Raw genomic sequence first — 17,755 nt, 5'->3', positions numbered from 1 at the left:
AATTCCTGCATAAGAAATACAACTTGGCAGCACTTTCATCCTGAGACCCCTGCATGCCACAATACCATCCAAGCCGAGACCACCGACCATAAAACCTTTACACCCCGATCGATCACTAAGATCAGAAGGCAAGGCAATCACACCCTCATAAGTGGGTCACGTGATTTCTGCAGTGAGTAGTCTAAATTATAGCACAAACCATAGGTGGAGGATCTTGGGAGTTGCTGGTCAGCTCTCCCCTAGAGACTCATCCATGTATCTGCCAGGTGTAGTGTAGCCATTATAGAATAACATTGTTATCACTAGAATATAATTGATAGGCCAACCACGTATCGAATGACGAGCCTAGCAGTGCCCACGTGGGTGAAGACTGACAGATGAAGACGGGCCAATGGCCTAGTATACCATATGGAACATGCATGTGTACCATCCACTAGGGATTGAAGAATTGTCCTATCCGTAATTGCATCATCAGTGACGTTGTTTGTGCTTGTAACATGAAACGCAAGTGGGCAGACCTCAGATTGTTCTGCGGCAGTGTTAGGCAAAGTTTGAATGCAGTACCCTCTGGAAACACTAAAAGCAACTCTGACTACTGGTATAGGCAACCCATCCTTTGGTATAAGCTTGTACTACACAGTTTTGGTAGCGTGTTGAGCAGCCAGGCTTATCTCAAGAGGGGAAATGTGAGCAGTAGTGGAGTTGAAAAAAAATTCACAGTTACAGGTATTCAAATAAACCTAGTCAAGGTTTCTTGCATAAACAAATCAGTCGGTTATAAAGCCTTCTTTAGAAGGGAGCAATATAATAGTAACACACAAATATACTTCAATACTGTACACTCTGAGTTTCTGAATCAGACAAGATCTTTTTGGGATGGCCCACAGATGCAACTTACACCCACAGGTGACTTCAGTAACAAGGGTGCTGGGGACATTAATATCTTACTGTTTGCATTCAGGATACTCTTAAGTTGGTAAAAGGCAAAGGTTATTAGAACACAATAAATCACAAATATTCTTAAGCAGGGCAAAACACTTTTAGATCCTCTTAGAAGAGTCATACAATTCAGTAGGCTAAGCCAAAATCAATAGGCAAAAGTCTTGGATAAGATGAAGCACTTCTGGTAAGTAAATGGAAAAGTCTTTGCACTTGTTCTTTGGAGTCTTTGATAAAAAGAAGAATCAAATGTGGGACCACAAGCTGATTAGACTTGCGAGTTGCAGAAGTTACGAGCACTTCCACAGTAAGAGGTAAATTCTCTTAGACTTGTTTTACAGTACCTTAGCAATGAAGAAAAGATGCAGCTGATGACTTCTGTTTCTATGCAGCTCTGCAGATCTCGCTGTTCCTGAGCCAGTCGTGGGGACAAGAGGGAGGACGTCAGGGGACTCCTGCACTGGGACGGTCAAAACTTGCAACCGGTAAACTTCACTTTCAGTGGCTGTTTCGCGTTTCAGATTCTCACGGCTATCGCAAATAGCAACAACGCGGTTCCTGGCTGTTGAGGTGGACTTTCCTTGCTTCTGGGGTCCTGCACTCTGAGGGGGGCTCAGGCTTGGTCAGTCCTGCTTCTTGGGAGTCCGGAGGCAACGAACACAATCTGGTGTTCCTCTCCCTGGCTCTACGGTTTCCAGCAGCTCTGGAAATTCAACCAGCTCAGACATGGATGTCCAGGTGGCTTACTTTGGAGTTGATTGGTCCCACCAACTAAAAGGGAGAAGTCGCCCTTGCAGGGGCCTCTGTCGATGCAAACTTGGCTTTTCGGCAGTGCAGCAGGGCTTCACCGGGCAAACCAATGGTCCAGGAGTTGCAGCATGCATCTTCAAGCTCTTCTTCGGTTCCTTCGTCCAGTGGTCGACTCTGCCTTCCAAGCCAAAAGACCCGCCCTTTATACAGTTCTCTCCCATTCATTCCAGCCTAGCTGTCACTCACCCAGCAGGGTGGTTGTCCTTGCCGGACAGTCAGCCAGCCAATTACCACAGAGTGCATTTGGGTCTCCTAGGAGACTAAGCACAGGGAGTTTCGGGCACCTCCCTCACTTCATGCCTACCCCAGACACTCTGGAGCCAGAGGTGGGCTTCACTCCTGAATCTGGCCAAAGGCAAAAAAGAGGCCAAATCTGGATTGGCGCACAGAGAAAATCTCTAGAAGGACCTTTCCACAAAGACATGGCGAAAAAAAACGACCGGGGACCATTTTGTCAAAGATGGCTCTGCACCATTTTGAAAAAGATGGCTCCCTCAGTTGCTTTACCGGAGGATGCAAACGGCCACGGTAAATACAAACCATGGTAGTTGAAAACTAAACCACTGCCACCAGCCGTTCAGTGAGGAAAGGGCAACAAAAAATGTTACATGAGGATCTAGACGCAGGGGATACTAAGTAACCCCTCCAGCACTCTATTGTAAGATAGTGTGTGCTGGGTCTAGAAAGTCACAATGGTAGGTAAAGTCAATTTCACTTTACTGCTCCGGGAAACAGTAGTTTACCTTGGAGAAAGGTATACAAACCTTGGAGAAATCTGTAAGACTTCCCTGTGCCACTGCACTGAAGGTGCTGTGTGACAAAATGTAAAATATGGTGCCTATGGAGTTTGCCAGACTCCATAACCAAAAGAAACACAAAGTAAAAATTCACATTAAAATACATGAGTGGGAAAAAGGGTCTCACTCTCTCGAGGTTAAAAAAATCAAGTCCTCAAAATCCAGCAAGGTTGCTGGGGGGGTCTCTAAGGTGAAGGGAATTGGCGGATTTCTGAGAATTCTCCCTAACAGGAATCAGTCTCCTTTGTTGGCGCTTTTACTTATTGTATGGAAATAAATACTTGTTAATCCTTGCAAGAGTTTCTTGGGCCTTTTTTCCTAGCGGGTTGTATTTTTTTTTTGTTTCGTGTGAGATTACATGGGAGTGACTTCAGTCCTTAAAGTCAACTGTTTTATTCAGCCCATCTCCCCCTTTGTTTTACCTTAGGACAGGGCTTTTATGTTGCAAAGTTTGAAAGTCCATGATTGGCACTGCCCCTTTCCATTCACGAGCAGTCTCCCCGGCTTTCTGTCTGGGGAATGCTAAAGCTCACTGCAATGGTGTGTCTGTCGCTCTCTGTTTTTGTCTGTCTCTCAAGAAGAGATGTCTCTTCGCAGGTGTGTTTGCAGTTGTCTCTTGAGTGAGACATGCAGCTGGTATCCTCCACCCGTTTGGTAAGGTCTTCTAGTGATGTGATGGTTCCTGGATTATGCAAATCTGAAATGAATGAATGAATGGCCTTAGGCCAGAACAAAGGTTTGTAGGAACAGTGGAAAAGTCAGTGGTACTGATGTCCGTACATGACATGCTGAGGGGGTGAGAGGCTGGACCACCCATCCCAAACTCCTCACACCACCTCTGGGGTATGATCGGCTCTGGCATATGCCGTGGTAGACCGCCTACCCAGGTTAGGAGGGGGTCCCTGCTTCCCCTGACAGGGTCAACACCCTGACACACCCAAAAGAGATTAATTCTTTGACATGAACTGTTCATGACCCCAGCACCCGCAGCAAGCCAGATTGCCACAGACAAAATGTTATGGCCTCCGCACCTGGAGGTGGAGGGGGTAAAGGGAGGTGGTCGCACAGATCACCTTTACACAATTTTGGTCATATCGAGATGCCTGAAAATTAAACTTAGTTTCAAGTGTATATTTACATCTAACGGCAGTCAAAGGAGCTTTTTGTTGTATGCTGCCACATCACTTTATCTCACTCTAGTGAGATAAAAAGTAAGTAAAAAAGCCAAGAGTACCAGGTTTTTTTCCATGCCATCTTTGCAGCGTTTGTTTTTAGCTGACCTCCTTTCTTGGGCAGTATCTTTCCTCGTCCAGGCTCTGGCCTTGCTCAGATTCTTGTCATCAGTGTGCCCTCAGGCCTTGTTCTTTTGAAGCTGTGACCCACCCCCCTTGTCGTGTCTCCTGTCCCCAACCCTCACTAATTAGCTGTATCCACCTGCCTGCCCCCTTCCTGACATTTGTGCACCCTGACCCAGAAATGCCTCTAATCCCGCATCATCTATTAGGTGCATTGTTAATTGGAGAGTTAGTGGAAAAGACAAAACTGACCAAATGGGTTTGTATTTGTGCATACCAATGGCTGTTCCTTGCCTGTTTGCATTGCATTATTGTCATTGTATTAGATGGCGTAACTTGCAAAAGTAATGGGAGATTTTGGTAGCAATACCCTTTAAATAAGATGTATGGCTCAAAATGAACTACAATTTTGCTATTGAAATGCTTATCGTTTTACTTATCGCTTTTACAGGAGTCCTTTGCAAGAGGGAAAAACTGGGTGAAAGAACTTCAAAGACAAGCAAGTCCTAACATTGTGATAGCATTATCTGGAAACAAGGCGGATCTCGCTAGCAAGAGAGCTGTAGATTTTCAGGTATGTCACATAAGAATAAATCGTTTACATTATATGTTTTGAAATATCGTTTGATTTATTTGTATATTGAAAGGTTTGGTGGCACAAAAATGAGACTGGTTCTAGTGGGAGAAGTTTAACCCCCCTCTGCCAGTAAATGTATTCAGTGCACACTATGTCCTGGACTTGCCCTCATAGAGCAAACCATTTTTGGGTGTGTTGCTCCGATTCAAACTTACAAAGTCCCCTCCCCATTAAGTGTGCTTTTAATGATCGGGTAAGTCAGACCATGTTCTTGATTTCATTTACTTCAACAAAAAAAAAATGTGCTCCAAATTTTCCCTGCACCAACTCTGCCTTCCCATTTTCTCCAGCTGGCAAACCATGGAAATATGGAGCCAAAAAGTTGTGGATTATAATATGATATTTATAACGTGCCGATACACAAGTGTTTCAAGGGGCGACGAGGCAAGGCAGGGGAAACGGGGTGAGGACAAGACAACTAGTGACATTGAGATCGCGCAAGTGCAGGGGGAAGGGGAAAAGTGCCAGGGGAAGGGGGAGGAGGAGCAAGTGCAGGACACAGGATCAAAACATCAAAAACAAGTAGTGCTCCCAGCACGTGGCAGTACAAGGGTTAAGTGCAGACAACAAGTGTCTGGTAAGTGCAGGTAATGGGACTGTAGGTTGCAGATACAGACCCAAGTGCCAGGTTGCCAGGAGGCAGTGAAGGTGTGCAACTGGGTGGCCGGGGACCTGGGCTCGAATTTCAGAGGGTAGCCAGGTGACCAACGCAGTATCAGACAGGAGATCAGCAGGGAAGAGGAAAGAGAGAAGTCAGAAGCGAAGAGGAAAGTCTTGAGATGCTTTCAGAACCAGAGATGGTTCTGCTTAAGTCAGCCGAAGAGAAAGATCTGCCCCCAATTTGTTGCTTGGACAAGCGGCTGACCCTCAAGGAGTTGGAGGTGGAGGAGCGAAGAGCTCAAATAGGAAGATATTTCCGAAGAGAGAGTTGGAGTTATTGTGATCTCAGGCCCCAGGAGGCTTTGTGGAGAATGCAAAGTGTCTTGACCTTGATCCTTGCAGCCAATGGAGAGATTTCAGTCCTGGAGAGATACGATCCCTGACCTTGAGGCCAAGGGCAAGTCTTGCAGTCCTGTTCTGGATGAGTCTTCACTGCCGCTTTCTTGACTGCCATCTCCTTGCCGTGCGTCTGCTTCTTGTTGAGCTTGAAGGATCCAAAGGCCCGGTCGCCTTGAGCTGGGCTAGGGCTCCTTTGCTCACCAGGCTCTTGACGGCAATCTTAACTCTGCTGTTCTTGTCCACGTCGTATCCCCCGGCACGTGGAGCCTTCTTGACGGCAGACAGGGAGACACCCTTCCTCTCAGTGGAGGCAGCCACAGCCTTGAGGACGAGGTTGGACACGCTGGGCCCTGCAGGCTTTTTGGCCTTGGCAGCGCTGGCTGCTCTCTTCTGCTTCTAATAGAAAACTTTTCTTGATGACTCTGAATGTACAGCTTTTTCTTATTGTTTTCATTGCTACTTTGTGTTTCTATAGTGCTTATCCCGAGGACAATGCGTAGTTTCTTGATTTCTATACCATGCAGTAATAGTACAAAACATTTATTGAGAGCAACAGATTATCAGTGAACTAGTTTGGAGCCGCTTGACATATACCCTCAAGAAGTGAAATGCACAAACAAAACCTAAAATACAAATGCCTAATGGCGACAGACCGTTAGAAATGAAAATTCAGCAAGATTCAAGGTACTTGTATGAAAGAAGCAATGCTAAAAGCCACATCTAAGTCTGAAGCAAAGCGCATTTTCTAATTTATATAGGTAAAGCATTCCACAATAGACACCCAAGTTCTCTCAATGGCTTGCCCCCTAGGCATGAGGTTCTAGAAGAGTTGACAAATAATTAGGGTCATGACCATTGAGAATTTTCTATATTTGGAGCATGAACCAAGCATGAATTTGGTCCTTTTGGGATCCAGTCCAGCATACACTGGGCTCCTGAGACATGATCATGCTTCCTTAAATGCATAGCCATCTTAATTGCCTGTTTTTTGAACTGCTCTAACAGTAGCCTTTAAACTTCTTAAGGCTGACCCCCCCCCCCCCATCACCGCCCCTTAGCAAAAGAACTGTCAGGGATATCCACCGAAAGAGGAGGCAGCCGTCATACCCCATTTCACACATGAGATGCTTGTAAAGTCCTGGTTTACATTGGTCCCAGAATGCAAATAACAGCCATGAACTGGATTAACATCTCTCGAATTAAATGGAGCAGGTTGTCATGTATGCACCATGAGGGAAACTGTTGCAAGGCACATGCGGTGCACATACTAAGTATCCCTAGTTATGGGAGGTGGTTAATGGGTGGCTACCAGTCCCCACACATACATAGCTCTCAACCTGTTGAGCCACAGAAGGGGTGAAATTAGATACTTTGGACGGTGAGCTCATTTAGATCTGTAAGAGGCATTTAGTTTGTCTACAAGGTAAAGATGAGCCAAGAAAATGAATGGCTATCAAATGAGTGTGGTTTAGGAGGGTTCCATATGTGGCAATAGGGCTGGCTACACATGTGGCAGATTGTTGTATTGTGGGTGGGGCAGCATAGGAGCAATCCCGACAGCAAAAGGCTAGTCACTAAGGATTATAGTTCCACAGTGGGGTGCAGCCAGACTTGTTGACAAGAATGTTCATTTTCTTCTCCTTTGATACACTAACTGCCTTGTTTTCTCTACCTCTTTCCTTCGCTCTCCTTCCTCTGTCCTCTCTACGCTAGCCATCCATTTATCACTCTCCCTCTCGTGTTTTTGTTTCTGCTCTTCATTCGCACGCTACTTTTCTGTTGCATTTCTTTGCCTTCCATCTTGTTATTATGCAAATCCAGCATTCTGAGCGTGTGCGCAGATACCAGCTGAGAAAGCCCCTGCCAACTAGATATTGGGCTTTTAATGTTAACGTGCCTGATGCGTAGACACGTGGAAGTTGCCTCATTGTAACGATCGTTAAATATACATGAAGCAATATGTAGTCAGCAAAAATATACACGCAGCAAAGTATTAGAAAGCACATGTAGCAAAAGCTTTTGAACTGAAATGCCCAATTATCGAGTTTGTGGTTTGACAGTGGGAGCTGCCATTGTGAGCAAGAGAACGGCCATGTTAGTATAACAGTTACAGGCCGCAAACTTCATTAAATTATGCTAAGCTGCTCTCCAGAACTAGGGACTCTTTCAATAGAATTTAATTTTGTGGCGAGTGCATGCGGATGTCTCAAGGTCAGGATGCTTTGGTAGGTAAAGCAGACGTTGATTAACTGTTGAAAAGGAAGCAGCCCCTATAGCTTGGAACTCAATTCCGGACAAGCAGGTGCCGGGCCAATGCAAAACGCAAATGAATATACAAAGGACATGACATGACATGGCATCACTGCCAATTTACAAAGCTCGAGCATGAGCACTGCGCCCACAGTGCCACGAGAAGCCCTGTTTTGTGAGGTAACTGCTAGGATAATTCGAAGAAAGTAGCTGAAATTGAAATCCCAACACCACTCAGCTTGGTGGTTCATTAAAGAGATAGTGGGATGGGTGTTTCAGGACGTGCAGGGGAATGGAAAACAACCCAAATTATAATATTCAGTGCTTTGCCAACATTTGTCCTTATTGTTGCCCACCTTCCTGTTGGTCAGTTCTCGGTGAGACACAAAGGCTAAAAGTTATCTAAAGTTCTATAATCCAGTTAGCACAGAGCTTCTTTGTCAGGAATACTTCATACGAGGTAACCAATAGGAACATGGTCCGAACATAAATTAGGTCATGGTTTGAGATTGTGGATTTATTTAATTATTGTAATACTTATCAAATATGCAAAATGTGCAGTTTTAAATTGTATGGCCCCAAATGGGCATGCGAGACAGTGTCCAGTTTTATTGTATTTATTTTTATAGCGCCTATACACAGGAAAGTGTTTCATAGCTCTCAAGGAGGGTCGGAATAAGGGGAAAATAGTCGCTCAGAGCCCTTGAAATTCAGAGACTTCAATAGTCTGCACAGGCAGAATAAGTGCTTAATATACATTTAACAATTGAGACCTAGCAAATAGGCTTGATGGCGATTCTGCGGTTTTACCAGTGGAATTAAGGGGAGAAGACAGGGGAGAAAAGACAGACTATCTTCAGGCATGTTGTATTTGGATCCTGCAAGTGTGTAGACTGTAACAGGGAGGGGAGGTCCCAGTCGGTGGAGACAGAGTTAAGTGTAGACAGAGCCACTCTCTTGAGTTATTTCCAAGTGGCGTGAAGGTGGGTGGGTGCAGGGCCCTGAGGCAAGTGCAAGAGCGGACTGGTGGGGGTGGGGGGGGAGGTTCCTGGAACCTGTGAGACTGAGGTACACCAGGCGGCCAGTTAGCAAACTGTAAGGAAGAGGGAGAGAGCAGAGAGCTAGGTTAGCAGAGTAGAGGGAGAGCGATGGAAGAGAAGAGGAAGGTCTGGAGGAGTTTCTGGAACAAGGTCAGGCTGAAGATGGAGAGTGGTAGGGAGGCTATTCCAGAGGGAGGCACCTACTGAGGACGGGGATTGCCCTCCAAATCTGTTTGGAGAACCCGCTTACTCGCAGACGGTTGGGGTAGATGACTGGGACAGTATTTAGGTAGGCAGCGTTGCAGGTAGGTACGTCCCAGGCTCCAGAAAGCCTTGTGAACAATACAGGGATATTGAACTTGATCCTTGGAGCCACGTGGAGCCAGTGAAGGGATTTCAGCGCTGGAGAGATGCAGTCCATGGGCTGGAGGCCAAGGAGAAGTATTGCGGTTCTGTTCTGGGTAAGTTGCAGATGGCACCGGGCCTAAGAAGGGAGGTTGAGGAAGAGGCTGTTGCAATAGTAAAGCCTTGAGAGAACCAAGGCTCTAGAGACAGTGAGCCGCAGGGGGAAAGTGAGGAAAGGTAGAGTATCTCTGAGGAGGTGTAGCTGATGGTTAGACTTTTTAAAGATGTACGAGATGTGAAAGGAGAAGGAGAGAGTGGAGTCGAAGATGACCCCGAGGTATTTTGCCTTAGAGGTCTGTGCGGGCGCAGGGCCAAGAGAGGCCCCGGCCATAGTTAAAGTGGAAAAGCGGGAGCGGGGGGTCCCAATGCAAAATATCTGTCTTACTGGCGTTGAGGCAGAGGTCGTTTGCAGCACACCATGAATGAATAGCGGACAGATGGTCAGATATGAGCGAGAAGGAGGCAGCTGAGAGTAGCCTGAAAGATAGTTGCGTGTCATCTGCGTAACACTGGAAGTTGTGGCAATCTACTGTGCCAAGGTAGCCATATAGACGTTGGGACAGAGGTTACAACCCTGGGCAACGCCACAGGTTGAGAGAGCAGTAGTTGAAAGAAAGGCTCCTAGTTCTACCTGGGATGGGTAGTCCGAGAGAAAGGAGATTAACCACAGCAGAGCCTGACCTGTGAATCCGAGGGTGTCACGGAGACGTGCGGTCTGGATATTGTGGTTAACCATGTCAACGGCAGAGGAGAGGTCAAGGAGAATGAGGACAACAGGGCGTGTTAGTGTCAAGATTTGAGAGCAGGTCTTGACGGGTGTTCAGAAGAGCGATTTCCATGCCCCTGGATGCTTTAAAGCCAGACTGATGGTTATGGAAGTAGCTAATAGATTCAGTGTGGGAGGTCATTTGTGTGATAGCCAACTTCTCCAAAGGTTGCCTAAGGGAGTGATGGAGATAGGACAGTAGTTTGACGTAATGGAGGGGTCAGCAGAGGGTTTCTTGAGCAGAGGGTGCACAACGGAATGCTTAAGGGCAGTTGGGAAAACTCCAGTGTAGAAGGAGAGATTGCGGAGATCCGCCACGGCTGGGGAGAGGGAGTCAATATTGTCCTTAATGGTTTTTCATGGGCAGGGATCCACCTGTTTTGATGAAGCTTTCATAGATTGGACTTGTCTGGTGACCTCATCAGGTGTGATCGGTGAGCGAGAGGAAGAGGGTAAGAGGGGGGCCCAAGAGAGGCTCCGGTGTTGGTGTATGCAGTGGAGTGGAAGAGTGCTGTGTGCTCTCTCAAGGCTCTTTCAGAAATAAAGCAGTGTTCTTTCTTTGGTGTGTGTACTCTGTATTTGAGGATGTTTGTCTTATTTTGCGACACATTCACCTTTTACGTTTGGGGACCCAGCTAGATCCTCCAGTTTGCCCAAAGGGGCTGGTCTACCCTGCAGCACGCCTGGCAGAAGTGATTTTGGTCCACAGAGACCAGTTTCCTGTGTGCACACCCTGAAGAGGCCTGCAGGTGCCCCTTTTTTCAAAAGGCCTCCCTGATCACCTGCTGCAAAAAAAACGCTAGTAGTTGAGGGGTTCTCTGCATCGAGGGCGCTCAGAGGATCCAGAAAGACTTGCATATACTGCTGCATAAAGAAGCAATATTTTATGTTTTGTAGGATATTTTTGTATTTTGTAGTATATTGAGAAAAGGATCTCTTTTAGAAAAGGGAAAGGAAGTATTGCTTAGTAACAGTATTATGTGTTAAAAAGGTATTGAAGTGAGCATCCCCCGCTGTGGGAGATGACTTCATAATAGAGTAGAAATGTGAATTGATGTGGGATAATCTGCCCTTGGGGGTGGTGTTTGTTAGGAAAGATTGTATGCAGTACCCTGTGGGAGTTGTAGGGTTATTATACAGAGATTCACAGTGACAAGTATCCGGAAAAACACTTACACTCAAGGTTTCTTGATTACTCAATTATTAATTTATTTAACAGGCAGTTGAATAAGCCTTTTTTAGAAGGGAGCACAGCACTGCCGCCGGATCGCAGGCGTCGAAAGTCCACCGCAGTCTTTGGCGTAGTACAGGAAGCACTGTCGAAATGACTAACGGGATAATCGACAGTCGATAACAAGGTGATAACAATGTCTCTTATGAAAGAGCTCCGCAATAGGGAGACCAGTAATCTGGGCAGAAAAAAACAATCTGAGGGACCTCGGCACGTGAGGGATTTTGGGTACACTAAACGTCACGATAGGGATAGTGTTACAGAGACGCCTATGCCGACGTCTCCTTTCGGTCCCTGAAAGACCAGATGCAATACTCTTTGGTTACCACTGGATGTCGGACCATATGCACAGCATGTGAATCTAAGCAGATACAATCCTCAGAAATGCTATTACGGGGAGTAATGCATGACGTATACTTCAAAGTACACACTCTGTTTCTTTAAATCAGTAAATCCCCATTTGGGATGGCACACAGATTCTTCCTACACCCTGAGATGACTTAACTAGGACACTGTGGACATTAATATATTGCTGGTACATTTAGAGTAACACTGAGATTAGTGTCAAAAGCAAAGAATGAGGGAATAAAACAATGGTAAACAAATATTCTTAAGCAGGTAAGTACTTTTTGAACCCTCCAATGTAAAGTAAATTAACCCTTTCCTGGGGGAAAGGCAAAGCACAAAGTCTGAGGTAAGAAGAGCCTTTCAGGGAGCCAGTACAGCCAATGTTAGTTGAGCCAAAGTCTAGGTGAGCTGAAGCATTTCTTGTAGCTAGGTAAAAAGTCTTGCACAATGTTTTAGGAGTTTTTGTATAAAATTAAATTGCTGTAGGGCCACAAGCTGGGAGGCTTGTGAGGGGCACGGCTGCAAGCAACTCTCCAGAAGCAACCAAGACAAGTCTCAACGGAGAACTAACAAGGCTGCACGACAAAGGTAAGGCCCCTTAGTTTTACAGTACCTTTGGTTAGAAGAAATTGGTTGCATCTGGCTTCGGTTCCTGTGTAGGTCTGCAGATGCTGTTGTTCCTGGGCCTCAGTCGTGGGGACAAGAGGGAGGACGTCTGGGGACTCATGCACTATGAACTGAAGGTCGCTGGCAGCAATGGGAAAACTTCAGACCAGCGGCTCTTCGCGGTTTCAGCTTCTTGCGACCCTCGCAAATAGCACCACCACGGTTCTCGGATACCTTTTATGGTCTTTCCTTGCATCTGGGGTTCAGCACTCAGAGGTGGCTCAGGCTTGGTCAGTCCTGCGTCACAGGAGTCTGGAGGATCTTCCTGGAGCTCGGGTCCGACTTAAAGACACTCAACTCGATTCTGGTGTTCCTCTCCCTTCCAATCAGTTCCTGCATTAATGGAAGTACAGCCTGCTCTGAGAGGATTTCCAGTTCAGTTTGTCTTGGAGTCGAATGGTCTCACTAACCCAAGGGTTGAAGTCGTCCTTTGCAGGTCTTCTCTAATCGAGGCGAATTCGGAGCTTCAGCACTGCAGCAGGGCTTCCGCGGGCAAACCAATGGTCCATGAGTTGCGCAAGCATCTCTTCCAAGTTCTTTTTCAGATTCCTTCGCCCTGTGGTCGACTCTGCCTTCCAAGCAAAAAGCCTGGTCTTTTATGCAGGTTTCTCCCATTCATTTGCAGCCTAGCGGTCAATCGTGCAGCAGGGTGGCTGTCCTCCGAGGACAGACCTCCAGCCAATCACCCTTGGGTGCATTCCTGTAACCAAACAGATTAGGCACAGGGAGTTTCGGCCCCTCCCTCGCTTCCTGCCCTGCCAGACACACTGGAGCCAGAGATGGCCTTCACCAGTGAATCCCACCAAAGGCAAAATGAACAAGGGCCCAAACCTGGTTTGGCGTGCAGAGTAAATCTCAAGGACCTTTCCATCAAGAAATGGTGAAAAAAGAAGCACAGGGCCATTTTGACAAAATGGGCACCCATGGGTGCTTTACTGCAACTGCAGCACTCAGTAGAAACACACAATGGTAGGAAAAAGTAAACCACTGCAACTATCCATTAATTGTAGAAAGGGTAACATAAACATTTTACATGAGAAACTAGACCAGGGGGATACTAAGTAACCCCTCCAGCACCCTATTGTAAGATAGTGTGCGCTGGGTCTAGAAAATTACAGTGTAAGTAAAGTCAATTTCACTTCACTGCTCTTGGAAACAGTAGTTTCACTAAGAGAAGGTATTTAAACCTTTGGGAAATCTAAGACTTCACAGTGCCAGTGCACTTGAAGGTGCTGTGTCAGAAAGTAAAGATGATGCCTATGGAGTTTCAGACTCCAAAGTCGAAAAGAAACAGTCCAAATCACAGGAAAATACATGAGTAGGGAAAAGGGCTCTCTCTCAAGGTTAGAAATTAAGTCTTAAATTCCAGCAAAAAGAGCTTGGGTGTCTCTAAGGTAAAAGGGAATTAGTACATTTCTGCGAATTCTCCCTAACCGTGTTTTTGGGTGTATTATGTTTCGTTGGTCTGGGTGGTTGTGAGGTAAGTATAATTTGTTGTGAAGAATGTGTGAATGAAAAGAATGTAGGCTGGTTTGTGATTTAAAGTGTTTGAAAAACAGAGAACCAGTTATTAATTGAAAAATGTTTTAAGAGGGAAGTACAGGGCAAAAATATTAAATATCACGCCAAGTGGGTCAGTGAGAGCACAGGCAGCATGTTTACACCCTGGCCAAATGAAGTCCCGCATGACGGCCACCCTTAAACATGTACACGCACTTGGTGTCGAAATACAAAGGAAACTCTGGAAGAAGTTCGAGGAATAGGTTGCTCCCCATGATGGAAAGAATGCCAATGCCTCTAACTGTGAAGCAGATGCTGAGGGAGGAAAAAAGGGCACAGGCTTCTGCCATACCGACACAAGCACCGCCTTCTGCCCCACCGACACAAACACCTGCGCTCCTCCCGTGAGCGAGGTGCGAACACCATTGCTGTCCCTTGCTTTACTTACCTCGGCCCTCCCCCCTTAGGGGACGTCTCCCTAACAGCAGGCTATACTAACCCTCGACATACAGCCTCGACAGAAGGAAAAAAGGAACAACGGTCGGTAACATCGCTCAGTAAGCAAACAACTAGTGCCCTCAGTAACAAAGTATTATCTGATCTAGGGAAGAACATACAAAGGCATACAGAGCATGTCCTCAGAGAGGCAGAGGAGTAGCTTATTAGAGCAGCACGGGAGAAAGAGGAACCACAGGGTATGACGATACCAACTGAGCACTTCCGCTCGTGGATGAAGAGATTGCTGTGATGCCGTACAGGAGGCGGCTTAGAAAATTGCCGGGCAGAATAGCAGTGGCGACGAACAAAGAAAGTAAAATGGAGCAACCCCAAAAGCAGGGGAGTTTTCATTGTTCAAAAAAAGGCAGAAGAGGAGCTCAGGCCAAATATGGATAGTAATTTAATGAATAGCTTGCCATCACTCACTGCCAGAGTTGGCAAGTGGATTTAGGGGACAGTGTTTGTCTTGTGGATAGGACACCGCAAAAGAATGCAGAAGCAGGAATCAAGTAGTATATGGTTTGGCAGGCATCCCAGTTCATCAGGCACAGCCCAAGCAGATATTTTGTTCTGCACAATCACATACCACTACCACTACAACCACAGATGCAACAGCCACTGGTGTTTCATCAGCATTCCCAGCCTCTGGTACAAGCCCCAAGTTCAACCTATATAATATCAGAGAACACCGTGCCCCACAGCAGCAGCACACGCAAATGTCATCTCCATTTCACCATCCGCCTCAATTTGTTCCGATGGTGCAGACATCCACACATCAACAGATTCCTCCAGTTTTACAATCAAATACCTTCCGAACAGCAGTAGAAATTAATGGACAGATACCTGCTCCACAATAGAATTATAATTTGTTACCACAGGGGACAGTACCACATTACATGGGGTCAAACGTACTATGGGCAGCGCTTTCCCATTTCCAGGCCCTGACGCACATTCACAATAGGACAGCCCACAGATGGCTCTGATGTGCCCAGCCCTTTTTAGTAACTGCAGACCAGCTAGACAAACCAAAGGTGGCAGTGAACATAGGCAACAGAAGTTTTTCTTTTTTGGTTTACACAGGAGCTACCAAATATTATTTTAAGGAATGAAGGGTCCCCTTGTCGAACAAAGTAATGGACACGCAGGGATTTTCTGGCACTGTTATGACAGTTCCTTTTACAAAAGACCTACGCTTGTTATAGGTTCGCACAAAGTTGGAGTGCACTTATTTTCAAACGAGAAACCAATAAATATATTGGGTACAGAGATAATTGGCAAATTAAACATGGCCATATCATTCTATGACAGGGGCATAGTGTGTTCAACCCCAGACATGTACTCCGCGAGTTTGTGCAGTTATACAAGCGTTTTGCGAGAGCACCTTCAAATCAGTTATTTCTTTGTAAGGTGCGGGTGCTGTTAGGTTGGGTACAGAGAATTAAGATTCACACGTTTAGACTAGCCACAGAATTATTTAGACCAGTGGTGTTCAAACAAGTACCACATGGCACCACGATAACCATACACTTAGAAGCTGCTATTACACAAAAGGACAAGGTTATTATACATGGTGTAGATGAGGATGCAGTGAATAGCGCTTTGTTTTGTGCATTTACCCAACACTGTGTTTGACTGATTTGACAAATGGACAGCTTTTCGCAGATAATGATGACATGGGGGAAATTGTGTTTCAGATAAGTACACCTTGTCAGGTAACCATCTAACACAGAGGTTCCCCAGAAGGTGCTTTTTTCAAAAACCACACCAGGATATTTGCAGCAAGATCTGGCTGTGGGTCCCAAAGAGTTATGGAAGACTGGCCCGAACGATGTGGGTGTTTTGAAGGGGTTTGGAGCGGTCCGCATTAAGCTGAAATCATGGGCCGTGTTGCCCCGGGTAAAGCAGTACCCCCTGTCAAGGGAAGCTGACCTGGGAATATGACACAGTTATGGCAGCAGGGCGTTATTCAGCAATCTGAATCCCCAGGCAATACTCAGTGAAAAAAGCACCCACTGAAAAAACCGGAAGGGTCAGGGGGGTGGGGAGGTCTTGCTGGATGCTACAGGGCCTCTGCCCTTTTGAACAATATTGTAGAGGCAGTTTCCAGTGGTACCGAACCCAGCTACAATTTTATGCAACATTCCAACAGAAGCAACATATTTTTTTTACAGTAGTGGGCCTTAAGAATGCTTTTCTCTCTATTCCTTTGCACTCTCCATACCAAACCGCGTTTACATAGAGGGACGAGGGTCAAACTAGTTCACCCCAGTGATATGTCGATCTTCACAGAACAGTGTAGAGGATTCAATAACACTTTTTACACTGTTTTCTAAAATGGGGTACAAGATAACTAAGTTAAAATGACAGTATTGTCAGAAAGAAAGTGGTGTACCTGGGTCAGATAATATCAGAAGCAGCGCGAAGGTTAACACCAGAAAGGACAGCAGCAGTGCAGAACACACCACAGCCAGAGACAGTGAAAAAGATGCAGCAGTTTTCCGGTTTGTGCAATTATTGCCGGCCCTGGATCTTTGCTTTTTCCAGTTGCACTGAACCCCTTCTACAAGGGCTCGAGGAAGCGCAAAAAGTGATAGGCCCCGTTAAATGGACAGATTAAATGTATACTTCATTCCACAAATTGAAATCGGCACTAAGCAACCCACCGGTGTTAGCTGCTCCAAATTACAAGAAGCACTTTTTCCTGTTTTCCCATTATAATGGCCAGGTCATGTCAGCAGTACTTGCACAAAAAACATACGCACACTAGCCTTTCACTGATTAGTGTTCTTTTAGGCCCAGTAATGCAGGGTCATTTTCCATGTGAGCAGGTACTTGCAGCAGCTTTTGCCATTCAGAAATCCACAATAGCAATGGACTGCCCAGTGATGCTTTATGTGGAACATGCAGTCTTTCAAATGTATTCCCTCGCCACCCAACATGAATCGGGGTACACAGTCATATTGCCGAACACTTCTGTTTCTATAATGCGGGTGTCACCTGGCCACCCTAGCAACATTTATTGCAGATGCAGTGAAGGAAGGCGACCATGTTCACGATTGTGCTACATACAAGGAAGAGCTGGGGAACCTTAGCCTTATTAAGGAGGATCCCTTCGAAGAGGGGGAGATTTTTCATCAACGGGTCAATGATTGATCAGACTTCTGGATGTAGGCAGACTGGGCAGCTGTGGTAAGTTTCCAAGGTAAGATAGCTGCTTCATTGCTCTGTGCAGACTGCAGAACTGGTAGCATTAATAACTGGTGTAGAGATGTCGAAAGAATGTTGTGCCACTATTTATTTGGATTCTGAATGTCACCTCGTTTGTGCATTCTGGATTAGCAAGGTGGAAAAGGAGAGGCTTTCAAAGGTCTGATGGATCACCGGTCTAACATGCAGAATTACTTTCCTGAATGATTGGTGTATTGCCACTTCCTTCTGCATTAGCGGGTGTGAACTGTGCCACCCGTACCAATGGTATAGATTTAGTTTCCTGGGGTAATGACGTAGCAGGTGCAGCAGCCTAAGAAGCAGCATATTTACCATGTGTTACTGAACAAGTTTGCACATTTACCAA

General features: G+C 46.0%; 1 protein-coding gene across 3 annotated transcripts in view; it reads left to right on the top strand.

The window, feature by feature from the left end:
* RAB5A (RAB5A, member RAS oncogene family) overlaps nucleotides 1-17,755 on the top strand; it is a 300,874-nt gene that overhangs the window by 127,149 nt on the left and 155,970 nt on the right. For all 3 annotated transcript variants that reach the window (XM_069648878.1, XM_069648879.1, XM_069648880.1), the window contains exon 4: nucleotides 4,293-4,415. In XM_069648878.1, the coding sequence (XP_069504979.1) occupies nucleotides 4,293-4,415 (123 nt within the window). The remainder of the gene's footprint in view (nucleotides 1-4,292; nucleotides 4,416-17,755) is intronic.

Source organism: Ambystoma mexicanum, chromosome 2q, assembly GCF_040938575.1.
Source record: "Ambystoma mexicanum isolate Mex_15411 chromosome 2q, UKY_AmexF1_1, whole genome shotgun sequence".
In the NCBI taxonomy this organism is placed as follows: domain Eukaryota; kingdom Metazoa; phylum Chordata; class Amphibia; order Caudata; family Ambystomatidae; genus Ambystoma; species Ambystoma mexicanum.
The sequence above is the reverse complement of the archived record's forward strand: the minus strand, read 5'-3'. Positions and strand labels throughout refer to the sequence as shown.